This window comes from Cryptomeria japonica, chromosome 7, assembly GCF_030272615.1.
Source record: "Cryptomeria japonica chromosome 7, Sugi_1.0, whole genome shotgun sequence".
NCBI lineage: Eukaryota > Viridiplantae > Streptophyta > Pinopsida > Cupressales > Cupressaceae > Cryptomeria > Cryptomeria japonica.
In genome coordinates, this window is record NC_081411.1 from 401,932,705 (window position 1) to 401,946,691 (window position 13,987).

The window sequence follows — 13,987 nt, forward strand, 5'->3', positions numbered from 1 at the left end:
TATCAAAAATCGTCACGAGTTAGGCGAGTTTGTCGAGTTGGTGAGTTGAGCCCAAGTTTTGCTCATAACTCGCCTGACTCAAGCTCAAGCAAGTATTGGTAAAAATCGCCAAGTCTAAGCTCCAGGACTCGCATCGCAGCATGTCAAACATGGCAAACAAAGAGGCTGAGACTATGGCTATGGCAGAAGAGGATAGAGCACAATCCGACACAAACACAACTAATGTTGATCATTGCGGCACCTCAAAGGCAGAGACTATGGCTACTCAGTCTTCCAGGGCCTACCTTAGACACCTTTGTAGGAGTCAAACAAACTACTCTGAGGCTAAAGTTGAGGATGAGCTAGATCCTGAGCCTTGGACTTATAACTCTATATATCTATGTTTTCTATTTCCTTCAGCTACAATTTACATTTCTACACATGTGATGGATGTATGTGATCAAATTAGCTTCTATTTGATGATGTTATAGTGCCTATAAGCTTTATTAAATAATGGGTGCATGAAACAAGTTTTAAATCGTTAAACATCTCTAAATTTCTTAATTATTATTTCTATCAAACACAACACTATCCTTTGTAATACTTCTACAGTGATAATAAAAAACAATCTATTGTTGTGAAACAAATTCTAACATGTTCAATTAAACGAAAATTAATTATTAAAAAAAATAAAAAAATATTAAAGATGAAAACCCTCACAGCAACATTATATTAATTATAAAAGATGAAATCACTCACAGTAACATTACATTAATTAAGAAAGATCAAATCCCTCACAACTACATTCTCCTAAAAAAATTCATAATAAAAACTATATAGTAAAAAATACGAGTTATAAGTACAACACAACATTAACTATATTACAATATAAACATCCAAAACAATTCTTCATTAAGAAAAATATGAAATTGAACAGTTTTATGATATGCAGGAATGGTATAAGAGAGAACTAAAAAATCAACAGATAAATAACTTGAATGTGATGTGTTGTAATAAAAAAGACACTTGAAAAGGTGACCGGTATTAGCTGTGTTTATTTCTTCGATGTTTTGGATCAAACTCCATGATCTATCATCAGAAATAAATTTCTTGCTCTCTTTTAACGATGGATCATAGAGTGTGATCTAATGATAGATCATAGAGTGTGATCTGAAACATTGAAAAAATAAACACAAACTAAGACTAGAAACTAAGCTTATAGACTGTAGAAATCATATGACCACAAAACTCTTGATATTACCCATTACCCTTAAAAAGAAAAAAGAAAAAAAGCCGAGCCACCACTCCGCCATTCATCGTCATTAAGCACAAAATGATGAGTTTTAGTGTTCATTGATGTCTCAAATGTTTTTAAGTTTACATCCTCAACATAGGCACCAGCACTCAATGTGGGCCCCAATCTCTCCACCTATAAACCCTTTATTTTTTCGCTTGCCACAGTGAGTGCCAAGATTGAACCTCTCAAGATAAGAATGAATAGTCATAATCTAACAAAGAAACATATTAAAGTAAAAGAAATGATTACACCTTAAAAAACAAGAATCAGCTATACACAATTAATTATTAGTTCCTGCCCATGGCAGGAATACTTATGCATCCCCGTGGAATTCTCCGGTTTAAAGACGGGAAACTGGCTTAAACTCCCACGGATTTCTTCTTTTCAATTAGAACAAGCCCCTTTCATGAATTAAAAGACTTCTGGATTAAAATTGTGCAGGAATTTGTTGTATCAAATTTCAACTCTTTTCATTGTCGATCAATGCCTTCAGGAGATTTTAAATTATTGATTCCACCTGTAGTTGTAATTGCAGCTTAAGCTTCTCGTCTAACTGCTATGCATCATTGCCTCATAGAAGCTTATCATGATAACTGTTGCCTAGTAACCTGTTAAGCTCAAATACTTATCAATAAACCTTTGATTTGTGAAATTCAATTCAACTTTCAGACCTAGCTTTATATGAGCATAGGTTCTCCGCTTGCATTATCTCTTTCTAATTCCTCTTGTCATTCTTTACATAAAGATCCTTGGTTCCTCACATTCCCCCCAAAGAGATCACAGCAAATTTTATTTCTATAAAGAATATCTTAACATACTTCTGGCTTCCCAGAAAAAATAGACAATTAAAAGTTTCAGGCCACTCTTGCAGCCAAATATCAAGACAAGTGACTAGGGATGCAGATCAGAGTTCCTTGTATAGAGACTACTTTAAAACAAGAATTAGGAAAACTTAGAATCAATAGTAAACACAACAAATGCAATCGGGTCCACTTTAGTACATTTGTAAGTATTCAAAACTTTTTAAAGGTGTCAGTAATCATCCAAGCATTAGATGATCCGGTCATTATGTTTCCCCAATCCCTGTAGCTTCTCTCAACTTTCTCCTTATTTAAGCGGTGGTCTTTTCCTTCAACTTTAATATAAAAGAGGATTAAATATTTTAAAATCTCTTAATTAAAGAGAGCCAGTTAACTTGGAAGAGTTTCCTTCTGTAGTTGTATATTGACTAAACTGCATAATCATAATCATCATCTTAATAAAGGCAACAAAGAGTATAGCCTGAAACTTCGATTTCGTATTTCTGCCTTATGCGACTTCTCTCCTGAAGCTAGTTTTCAGGATGTTTATCCTTCTACATAAAAAAGTTTCCTTTCCTCATGTTTGCTGTGTGCATATAGAATAAGAAAAGGCAACATGCAGCTCTTTGCCATGAAAAACAACAGCGACTTAACCTAAATCTTCAAATAAAAATACCCTCAAAAGATTGCTAGAACGTATAATCCCAACTATTTTCATTGCCACGTTACCAACAGACAACTACCGCACAAAACAGATATTTAGACAAATAAATAGCAATATAAAGAGCCTACTCCTATAAAAATTGATGCAGATAAATTTAATAATCATAAATTATGTAAAAGTGGCTTAACCTCATTGTTAATCTATGAGAAAACCCACTTATAGATTAAACAAGAAAGTTAAAAGTTAAGGGATCATGACCCCATTGAGATCAACTGCTGCAATTGACGAGAAATCAAATTCATTTTAATTTATAACCATGTATTTATCCAGATTCCTCAACAGATTTCAAATAACATGTAAAAACGGAACGTTACCTATCTGTTAGAAGAATTATACATCATTTCACATGCTGCTGTAGTTATTAGCTTTTGTAACAATCCAACACAAACATCCAAATAAGACTTCTTCGAATTTAACATGATATATAAAAGAAAATGGTTCCTCTTACTTAAAAGTGTTATGATCTTCCAAAATTCTTTAATAAGAAAACTTCTCGGCAGAAAAGAAAGACCCTTTGTTGAGTGTCAAAAATATTACGCAGAAACTAAGGGTACTCACAGCAAAAAATAAACACAACTAGGCATTTAACCGGTGATATTCTGCGACTTGTTAAGGATCACTCCCTCATATTTGTTCTGGAACCACTTCATAGAATCGTCCTTGGTCACCCTATGTTGAATGCCAACACGGGACACAGCTCTCTTCCTTCTACTAATTCTGTAACCAGGGCGTTCTAGGACTACAAAGAAGTCCATGCCATAAATACCAGTTGAAGGATCATACCTGTAAAAGAAATGTATAAAACAACGAAGACATTTTACAAATTGATGTTCTAAAAATCACTACGCATGGTTAATTTCAATATTTCTCCAAGTTTCCAGTACAAGGTTTTGTGGATGGATAAAAAAACTTTAACCATAACTTGCGTGGAATGTACAAAATCAAGTACAGAATTGAGGACATGGTTGATAAATGATAATTCCATGTCAATTGTCAAATCATATATGTTAATGATAAATCAAAATGGTTTATAACTTTATATTATAATAGCATTGCTAAGAATCAGGATTGGCTCAGCAAACCGAAAGCATATATGGAATTCTACACAGATTGTAATGGGAAAAAAAACTAATTTCATCCACAGTGCAGCAAATTTTATTTTTGGTTTTTGGAAAAAACAAATTGCACTTAAAAAAAGTAAACTTTCAAATAACTTCAACTCACTTGATACCCAAATCAATGTGCTCCTGAATTCCAAAACCAAAACAACCTGTATCACTGAAGTTTCTTCTAAGTAATTCATACTCCTTCACTTTCAATCCACTCTCCAAAAGTTGCATAGCTTTTTCTCCTCGTACCGTAACATAGCAAGCTATTTTTTCATTGCGCCTGATTCCAAACGACCTGACAGTATATCTAGCTGCATGTAAAAGAGAAGAACAGGACAAATACAGATAAGACACAGATTGTGGAGAAACAAATACAATAAAAAGCACCTTATACAATGCAAATCTTACCCTTGGAGAAGACAGGAGTTTGACCACTTAACTGTTCCAAAACCTACCCACAGTCCACAAACAACAAAACTCAGTTTGGCAAGCCTTCAAAGGAAAATCAGCTAAGAATTAACTACAGTACATAAGACTTTAAATTACAAATATGGAGAACGTAGCATAAGGATATATTAATACCTTTGCAGCTCTGGTAAGCCGATCTCCACTCTCTCCAACTGATATGTTGAGAACCAGCTTCTGCACCTTAATTTCCCTCATGGGGTTCTTGAGTTTGTCAGCCATGAGGCTCTTGACTTTGGCGGAGTCCTAACAAAAAAACATTGCACAAGTTCATCCTGAAGGAGCTAAAAATGTTTAAGATGCATCAAAATTTGAAAGGCTAGCATAAAAATAGTCACTTTGCAAATACATCAAGAAATGTAGACAACAAACGGAAACATGAAAAAATGAACTTGCTTGTATAGTACACCTTCTAGCAATTATTTTATAAAGGTGTTCCCCCCTCATAAAATATTCAAAAGCAACAACTGAAAATATACTACAGAGTACAGACAAATAAATAACGGCTAAATTTTAATGCATATACAACAAAATATATATATAAATAGCAAGTTTGTAGAATTTAGCAAATTCCTCATACAAACTAAGAATAAAATTCTATTAAGCAATTTTGTAAAATTTATCAACTTTCTGATACAAACTGAAGCAATATGTGACAAAATATAAAAAATTGTTGAGAGCAAATTCTAAAATCTTGCAACCTCTCCACAAAATAAATAAATTAAGTTACAGGGTCGAAGCCCTTAAATTTTCATACCAAAAAAAAAAGAAAATTATAAAGGAAGGCATGGAAGCAAATGAATATAGATAACAAAACATAGCATGAGTTCATCCTGAAGGAGTTAAAAATGTTTAAGATGCATCCAAATTGGGAAGGCTAGCATAAAAATAGTCAACTTGCAAATACATAAAGAAATGTCGATAACCAAACAGAAACATGAAAAAATGAACTTGCTTGTATAGTACGCTTTCGAATTCTAGGGTTCGAAAAATAACTAGCAATTATTTTATCATGGCGCGCCCCCTTCATAAATATTCCAAAGCAACAACTGAAAATACACTACAGACAAATAAAAAACAGCTAAATTTAAATGCATATAAAACAAAAAAAATTATAACACAAGTTTGTACTTTGTAGAATTTAGCAAATTTCTCATACAAAAACTAAGATTATAAATCTATAAGGCATGGTAGTAATAATTATCAACTTCTCAATACAAACTAAAGCAATATCTGTGAAAAATAATAAAAAATGTCAAGGAAAAATCCTAGAATCTTGCAACCTCTCCACAAAATAAATAAATTAAGTTACAGAGTCGAAGAATTAAATTTTCATACCAAAAAGAAGGAAAGCATGGTAGTTGATGAATTGAAATACCACTAGAAAAAAAAATTTGCAGACACAAAAAGAGAAAAATAAAAAAACAATCAATTGAAAACACACTTGAAATAAAAGACCACTCGAAAAGAAGTTGGAATAGAATAGTGAGAGACAGCAAGACATTTGAGATAGTATGGATGCCCGGCAGATTATATAAAATAATAATTAATAAACATTCATCCAAGGTTTGGTAAAACGTGTGTATAATATCAGCATAAATCGACACTTTTCTAAGAAGAAATTTTTACTTTTCAAGTGACGTTAAGATTGAATAGTGAAAAGCAAGACATTACAGAGAGCATCCCCATTATTGGGTAACTGTTTGTAAAACGAATGAGCATGAGACTAGATGGAACCCTCCACCACAAGATTGGTGAAAGCTCAATTTTGATGGGGCTTCGGGGGGTAACCTGGGCCAAGTCAGAGCTGATTTTATCCTTCACAACTCTGGTGGGGAAATGATCAAAGGATAATCCTTGCTGTTAGGCTGTTATTGGCAGTTTATCTTTGGCCCCGTTGGAAGAAGGTAAAGTTTCAGTGATCAGAGGCAACTCTATAATTGTCATCAATAGACCTCAAAAAGGTGTCGGAATTCAAAATTTCAGAGCCTTCAAGAAGAAGCTACCTTGTTATGTTGAAAGTTCAATTTGGTTCATTTCACACATTGCTTCCAGAAGCAGAACAGCTGGCTGACTTGCTCGCCAACCATGGCATTGATCTCTCCCCCTTCTCGTCTTTGATTAGTGGAAATATTGAAGATTGGTATGGGCTTCAATGCCATAATTTAACTGCGCCTCTGTGTCTTAATCAACATTGATTAAATATCATGTTGTCCATAGATATGAGCAGGTTTCACCTGTGTCAGGTCAATTTCACAATCATTCTGTGAGTGGCAACGGCTGCCACACATGTGAGGAGCTTATTTGTTGTAGTTGCGTCGAGCTGCTAAGATGCTTTGCATGGGAGCTTCAATGGTTGGTTCGGTTTGGTTTCTTGTGCATTGGGCAGTGATGTTTAGGGCAGTCGTCCAGTTTGAGCATAGGGCTTCTACTAGGTGTCAGCTTGATGGCTTGCAGGAATGTGGAACATGGCCACAAACCACTAAGGCATGGCGCAATCTCAGACCAATGTCTTGTAAAATCTTTCATCACCCCAATAGGAATTTACTGAATCTCATGAAAAATTTAACTGGCAGAGATGACCTGCAGGACATGGTATGGAGGAATGATCTTACCTGACTTCCATGCAAATCTTGGTTTGGCCATTCCATCTGTGGAGATGGATAGTTGGGTAGAGATGCTGCTTCTCACCCCTTATGATGAGCCAGTGAAGACTTCTACAGAGAAAGATGAGGTGGAGGTTGGCCCTGGCGGCATGGGACCTGTGTCCATGGAAGGTGACATATCTGCCATGAGGGAGGAAATTCATAATTACTCAAGATTTGGAGTCTTCTTCAGAATATTATAAGGACATTTGTAGTGTGGTTCATCACCTGCTGGTATCTCATCATCAGGGCTTCCTGGAGGTTACCAGTGCTTATTCTCTCTCATGCTGGAATGAATAAAAGTTGTGCCGGTCAAAGAAGAGAGCCAAAATTATCCGTGGAGTTCAGTTTGTAAGAGGAACGACCCTGTGTCTCAAGGCAATGATAAACTGAAATGGGTGATGGTTGCACTTGCAGCTGAAAAGTAGTAGGTGAACTCACTCAGTAAGGCAATAGAAGGCAATGATCCAGTATTAGGTATTGGTAATGTTGAAAATGTAGCTAGGTCGTATCCCTTGATTGGGCTGACCTAGCTTGGTAAATTTTAATGTGGCCTTCGGCCTTAAAATTTATTGTGTATGGGCCTATTTGGGATATTGTGTAACTTGTAAATTCAATAGGTCAGGACCTATTAATATGTAACTTGTAAAGTGTTATTGGTCAGGTCCTAACCGATGTGACTTGTGATATTGGTCTGACCCTATAATGGCGAATGTAACTTGTGGTTATAAATGGGTCTGACCCTATAATGTAACTTGTGAATTTGTAATTTGGCGCCAAAGCCGACCTAGGCATAAGGGTTAAGGGCATGTATATAAAGGAAGTGACTTGAGGTCACAAGTTACATAACATAAGCGAATATCATCTGCCTTAATGCGATCTGTTCTGCTCCAAAAGATCAGCAAACTACATTCTGAAGTCAGCGAAATTGTCTTCTAGCTGGGTGAACATCTTCCTAGGTCTGCCGAACCTGCTCCTAGGTCTGCCGAGCCTGCCCCAAGACTGCCGAGCCTGCTCCAACGCTGCTGAACTTACTTCAGCCTGTGCTACATCTGTTCTAGGGCAAGCGAACTCCCTCACATGATCTGCTATCAACAATCTAGGTGATTGTTCAAATCTGACCTGAACTGTGATTCAGATAAGTTCTTTGTATGCCCTAGAAGGGCAGTAATGTAATCTGCTGCTATACCAAATCTAATCAGATCTGAGTTTTTTGGTTGCTGGGTTTTTCCTCCAAGAGAGAGGTTTTCCCAGGGTACATGTGTGTTGTGTATGATTTACTTTGCATTCTGATTTTCTGTTCTATACTGCTAATCTGATCACTAAAAACTAACAGGTATGTCGGAGTAACAGAGCTACCATGAAATAGGTGCTGGTCAGAATTTTGCTGTTGGGATCATCATGTTGGTTTTTTAATTTATATTTTGGCTTGCTACACCCCTGCATGGGCTTCTAATGCAGCTTTTTGGTTCAGTTTCTAGCTTTGTGTGTTTTGCTTGCTTCTTAACAGAAGGCCAAAAATAGACCAAGAGAGAAATGCATTACAGATAGCATGGATGAACTGAAGATTATGAAAGCGTCAAACCAAAATTTGGTGGAAAAAATGACAAGATTTTCAGGATAAATCTCCATCTTTCTAGAAAAAAGAATTTTTATTTAAATGTAATGAATACAATCCAGAATCTATTTGAAACTAATTTGAAAGGTTCAGATATAAGGCATCACTTAAAAAAATAATTGAGCACGAACTACAAGACAAAGGAGCTAGTGTCAAAAATTGTTTGAAATGTACGTACACCGAGGGACAATTATTAGTTATAACTATGTATTTGGCTCTTTCAGTTAAAGAAAAAAAATTCTCACACAAAGAAAGGCTTGAAAACAAAAAAAACATATATGTTAAATTAATTAAAATGCTTTTACAAATATATATAAACCTAGACAATCTGAAAAACTCAAAAGGCAAGGGCCGAACCCTAATGGCAAGTGAGGCCCCTCGATGCCCTCTAAACTCTATTAAACCCTCAAAAATCCTCACATTCACCCACAATTTCATTTCATCAGCTAGGTTGAAGAGGAGCTGCAAGTGCAAGAGAGGTGAGGAGTGTAATTGAGGTGTTGCAAATGCAAGAGGGGTGAGAAGAAGAGGATTCTACACCAAGTTGGATGGATTTTTCAAGCACAAGGTAGGATGCTATGACTAATTTTTTAATTGTTTTTGTAAGTTTCAACTTTTTTTTTTCAAAGTTAAAATTTGATAATAATTCCAGAGACATGGCTGCAAATGCATATTCATAGATTCATTGCAATGTTCATTGTTCATATTGCCATCAAGATTCAACATAAATTTTATTTTCAAACTTGTCAAACTAGGTCGAAACTTATGAAATTCGAGTTTATATTTGTTTATTGCCATTTCACAATGAGCTCCCATGGCATGAGTGAGGATGAGGTGGAGGTTCATAGTGAAAGTACTGAATCTACCTATGCACCTAAGACTGAGAGGGGTGACCATGGGGCTGAAGCTTAAACCTGAAGCCCAAACTAGTTCTATTGGCAAGTGCAGCTGCAAGTATAGAGCCCCTCCACATTACTGGCAGAGTATGCTAGGGGTCCTTTTGATCATAAGTCTCCTCTCTGACAGTTTGCCACAAAAATACCAAGCAAGCCAAGGACATCTGGTGGCACAAGATTGTGGAAGAGTCACTTTTATGATCTAGAATTTTTTGGCAGTACTGCTAGAGTTAATGCACACCTTTTATTCAAGGAAAAGGTGTGGAAATATGTTCCATTTTGGCAAACTAGGTTGAAACTTATGAAGTTTAAATTTGTCAATATTGAAATTTAAAAATTATTTTCAAATTTGTCAAACTAGGTTGAAACATATGAAATTTGAATCTATATTGTTTATTGCAATGTCACAATGAGCTCTCATAGCATGAGTGACAATGAGGTAGAGGTTCAAGGTGAAAGTACTGGATCTACATATGCACCTAAGGCTGAGGGGGGTGACCATAGGGCTGAGCCTCAACCTGAAGCCCAAACTAGTCGCACGGCAAGTACAGCTGCAAGTATAGTGCCCCTCCGCATTAACGGCAAAGTATGCTAGGGGTCCTTTTGATCGTAAGTCTCCTCTCAGACAGTTTGCAACAAAATTACCAGGCAAGCCAAGGACACCCGGTGGCACAAGATTGTGTAAATGCCACTTTTGTGATCTAGAATTTTTTGGCAGCATTACTAGAGTTAATGTACACCTTTTTATTCGAAGAAAAGGTGTGGAAATATGTTCCTTTTTGGCAAACTAGGTTGAAACTTGTGAAATTTAAATTTGTCAACATTGGGATGTAGAGCAAGAGGAGCCAGCACAGATCGATGAGGGTGCTACAATTCGAGAGGCAGGGTATGGTTGGCATTAGTTTAGCAGAGCTTGACCATGTGGAGTCTAGTAGTTCAAGTGATAAGGAGTTTGGGGATATGATTAGAAGCCTCCTTTCACTACATTTTGTAATCTTGATATCATGCTACTCATGCAATCATCTTTATGATATTTTGGATATGATAGAAATCTACAATTTGACATTTTCATTTGTCAAATTTTAGTAGTATTCAAGTATTTTAGTATCTGCAGTTTTGCTATTTTACTAATTTACCGAAGTTTCCTTTAATATGTAATTCCTATACATCTTTTTATAACTAGTTTTTCAAGTACCATATGTATATCAGTGCCAATCCATTACTTTAAGAATACCTTAAATTCTTAACACGCTTAAAGGTCCTATAAACTCAAAAAGCAGCCTTAATATGCATAAAGACCTTGTGATACAACACCAAACAAAGACAATGTGCAGATAAGCCATCATGAGTCATAGTAAACTTCAAATGATATTGGTATCAAAAGAGAGATCATAGTGTTCTATGAAGACTATCCTATGTATCACAATGTTCTAAGAAGAGCCATAGATACGATAGTCATCAAGTTGTTATCTATGAACTATCATTTATAGTCTATTGAGACTACAGTATATAGAGCTCATAAATGATCGTCATGTCGAGTAAACCCAAGTCAAATGACCTACAAGAATATAGTCTAATATGTATGATGATGATATTTTTGATGACCCATATGATATTTGATCAATGATCAATGATGGCTGATTCTTGACACTTGACATTATTATTTTTTAAATTTTAAGTTTAATATAAATCATGACATTCGAATGACTAGTTTTTTTTTAACTATTAATATGGTGGTGTATTTTGAAAATAATTACTGCTGCAAATATCTACATATTTCTAATTTTTAATTTTTTTTTGTGTGGACGAACCCAACACCCAAAACAATTTTGCCAAAATCTGCAAAACCGAACCTGAGTCCAAACCGAAACCTGCAACCTTGATAAAACCCAATATGTGATTCATATATTAGCCAAATCAAGTGAAAGACAACCTCTAACCTCTACTAAAATCTACAAAATGGAGATGAGGAACTAGGAATAAGTCAATAGTGTGCGAGCTATTACTTTTTCGTTATTAGATATTTCATATTAATAATTAAGTAAACTGTAAAATATATAATTTTAGAAGGAAAAATTAAAAAGAACGATAATTTGATAAAATATGTAATTTTGTAATTCTGATTTTCACTAGGTGATCACACGTTAACATTATTAATATATACTGCGAGATCTTTTCATCTATTCCCCGCCTTGTTTTGATGATAGAAAAAAGGATAGCAAACGCTGATATAAATCTCTTCTAGACAGTTATCAAAAATCTTAATCTCTCATTTTATGGACAGTGGAAAAGGGTTTGAGAATGAGCTGAGACCCTTATAAACTCCTCTGCCTCGTACACTCCAAATATATTCATTCCTCTTAGTAATTAAACTCATTCAACAGAAACACAAGCCCAAAGGAGCCTGTTTTCATCATTTTGACAGCAAACGCGCAATGCTAAAAATATTTAAAAAGTCAAAGCTACCTGTAACGAAACTTCTACACACTCTTAACCGAAAAGAGGAAATTAAGTTAAAATCTTGGCCTCTAGTACACCTGACATTTTCCTTCTTTTCATTATGACTATTTCATATTCAACTTTAATATATTTTTGAACTCGTCCTTTCAAGGCCGAATACGAGTTTTCATCCAACCCCTTTCGGTTTTAAAAAAGGTCAAATTTTGTTTTTCTCACACTATTCCCTGATGGCAACAAGGGTTCTTCCCAAAATTCATTGAAAGTACCAGAAAGCACCATTTATGCATTTCCTTTCAAAGATCATCATAAATAGCCACAACAAGTTCTAGAGATTTCATGCAGGCTCAAAGAGGATTTCATTCAATTACAAATTAAAATTATCTCTAACCTTAAAAAGATGAGTGCAGATCACGCTGAAAGATTACCTCTTCACCAGTGAAACAAACGTCCAGAGTTCGAACAATCCAAAAACTTGAAAACAAACCTCTGATCACAACGACAATGTTATAAATGGAGGCGGTATTTTAACTAAAGCCGCGAAACCCTAAAATGTTCCAATTCACTCATTTTATTATTTGTATTTATTAATCGTTTTTTATATATTTTTTTAGTTATTTAATTTTTATTTGTTTTCTCAAACCCATATCATTATTGCTATTTATTTTAGAGGATCTCTTTAAGCTAACATCTTTTTAATTAAGAATCAAGGATTGAGGAGTATTCATTTTGTCAAAGTTATGAGGGTACAATGGCACAATTCAATTATTTATAGTACTTTGAGGGGATTTGAAGCTTGTGGATGACATAATTAAAGATCATACCATCACAATTATCAATTGTGGTCAACCCATTAAATTACAACCATTTAGTATGCAATATTATTTAGAATGATACACTAGATATCCTTTGCAAGTCCCCTTTATAAGTAGCACTTCATTAGACATGGTATTTCCACAATATGTGAGATTAATTTGAGAGTGCTTCTAATAATAATTGTGTAGAATTTTTTTTGCATCAACATTTTGTGGTAAACTCTATGCTTTTGAAATCTCTTTATTAGTACTTCACCATTAGAAGTGCAATCAATGCCCCATAGGGAATTTCATCTTAAGTAATCATAATGGTGAAATGAGCATACACACATCATTTCCCATTCCATCTTGTGTCAACCTTGATGGGAACATCCCTAATCCAATAGTATAGTGACTAGTAGCATATTCTTTGTTAAGCTTTTAGCTTGTGGCTTGATTCTTATTTGTGTTTCTCTTAATCTATTTACACCATTTTCGCATTCATTGTTTACTCATTATTATTGTACTCTCATTTACACTTTTATGCATTTGTTCTTTAACTTGAAATAATAATTTTACCCTAGACTTCATTTTTTAGTATATTGAGATTGACTTAGTTAAATTAAGTAATGTACATGAATGAACCTAAAACTCAAATCACTAAAAGAAAATTTAAACTCTCTTGCTATTTTCTACTCATTATGGGCTAGCTTAACAAGTGCATGTGAACATGTTGTTATGTCACGATGCCTAATGGCATTCCATGTGCACTTAATTTCAAATGCAACATCAAAGAGAAAACCATTAGAGCACACTTAAATCTCTAAGGGAATTAGAGAATCAAATAATGCAATTATTGTGATCTAGATCATCTAAATAGTGGTGAATGTTGTCTTCGATATTTTTCATCACTGTTAACATGTCCCACCAAGGGGTTTGACCTAGGAGAACTTATTCACCAATTAAATCAATAAACTCCTAAACAATGTCTCTAGGCACCACAATGAGAAATCCAACAATCTAGAAGATGAAAGTAAATGAATTTTCAAAGCTCAATCTAATAGTTCACTCCCACACACAAATTTTAAACATGTAGGCCACAAGTTTGACCTAATCAAATTTTGAGAACAACCTACTTCATATTTTAGCATTCTACTTCCAACATGTATAAGAAGTTGTCGCTCTAATTTTTAATGTTAAAAT

At 34.8% G+C, this 13,987-nt stretch overlaps 1 protein-coding gene across 2 annotated transcripts; it reads right to left on the reverse strand.

The window, feature by feature from the left end:
• Positions 1-3,225: 3,225 nt before the first annotated feature.
• LOC131062316 (large ribosomal subunit protein uL5z) lies at positions 3,226-12,571 on the reverse strand. 2 transcript variants are annotated; one of them, XM_057995953.2, is made up of 5 exons: positions 12,419-12,571; positions 4,492-4,620; positions 4,318-4,360; positions 4,025-4,220; positions 3,226-3,583 (listed from the first exon to the last, which is right to left on the reverse strand). In XM_057995953.2, exons 2-5 carry the CDS (start codon positions 4,594-4,596, stop codon positions 3,385-3,387), a joined length of 543 nt encoding a protein of 180 aa, XP_057851936.1. In that variant the 5' UTR covers positions 4,597-4,620; positions 12,419-12,571; the 3' UTR covers positions 3,226-3,384. The 2 variants fall into 2 exon arrangements, with proteins under 2 accessions (XP_057851936.1, XP_057851937.1); XM_057995954.2 differs by having other exon boundaries at positions 12,382-12,535.
• Between the last annotated feature and the right edge of the window lie 1,416 nt (positions 12,572-13,987).

Bases quoted from the DNA above. Each gene is read 5' to 3' on its own strand.
- LOC131062316 (XM_057995953.2), bottom strand. From the start codon at position 4,596: ATGGCTGACAAACTCAAGAACCCCATGAGGGAAATTAAGGTGCAGAAG. The intron at 4,361-4,491 runs GTATTAATATAT...GACTGTGGGTAG, and splicing joins GGCTTACCAGAGCTGCAAAG to GTTTTGGAACAGTTAAGTGG. The intron at 4,221-4,317 runs GTAAGATTTGCA...TTTTACATGCAG, and splicing joins AACTCCTGTCTTCTCCAAGG to CTAGATATACTGTCAGGTCG.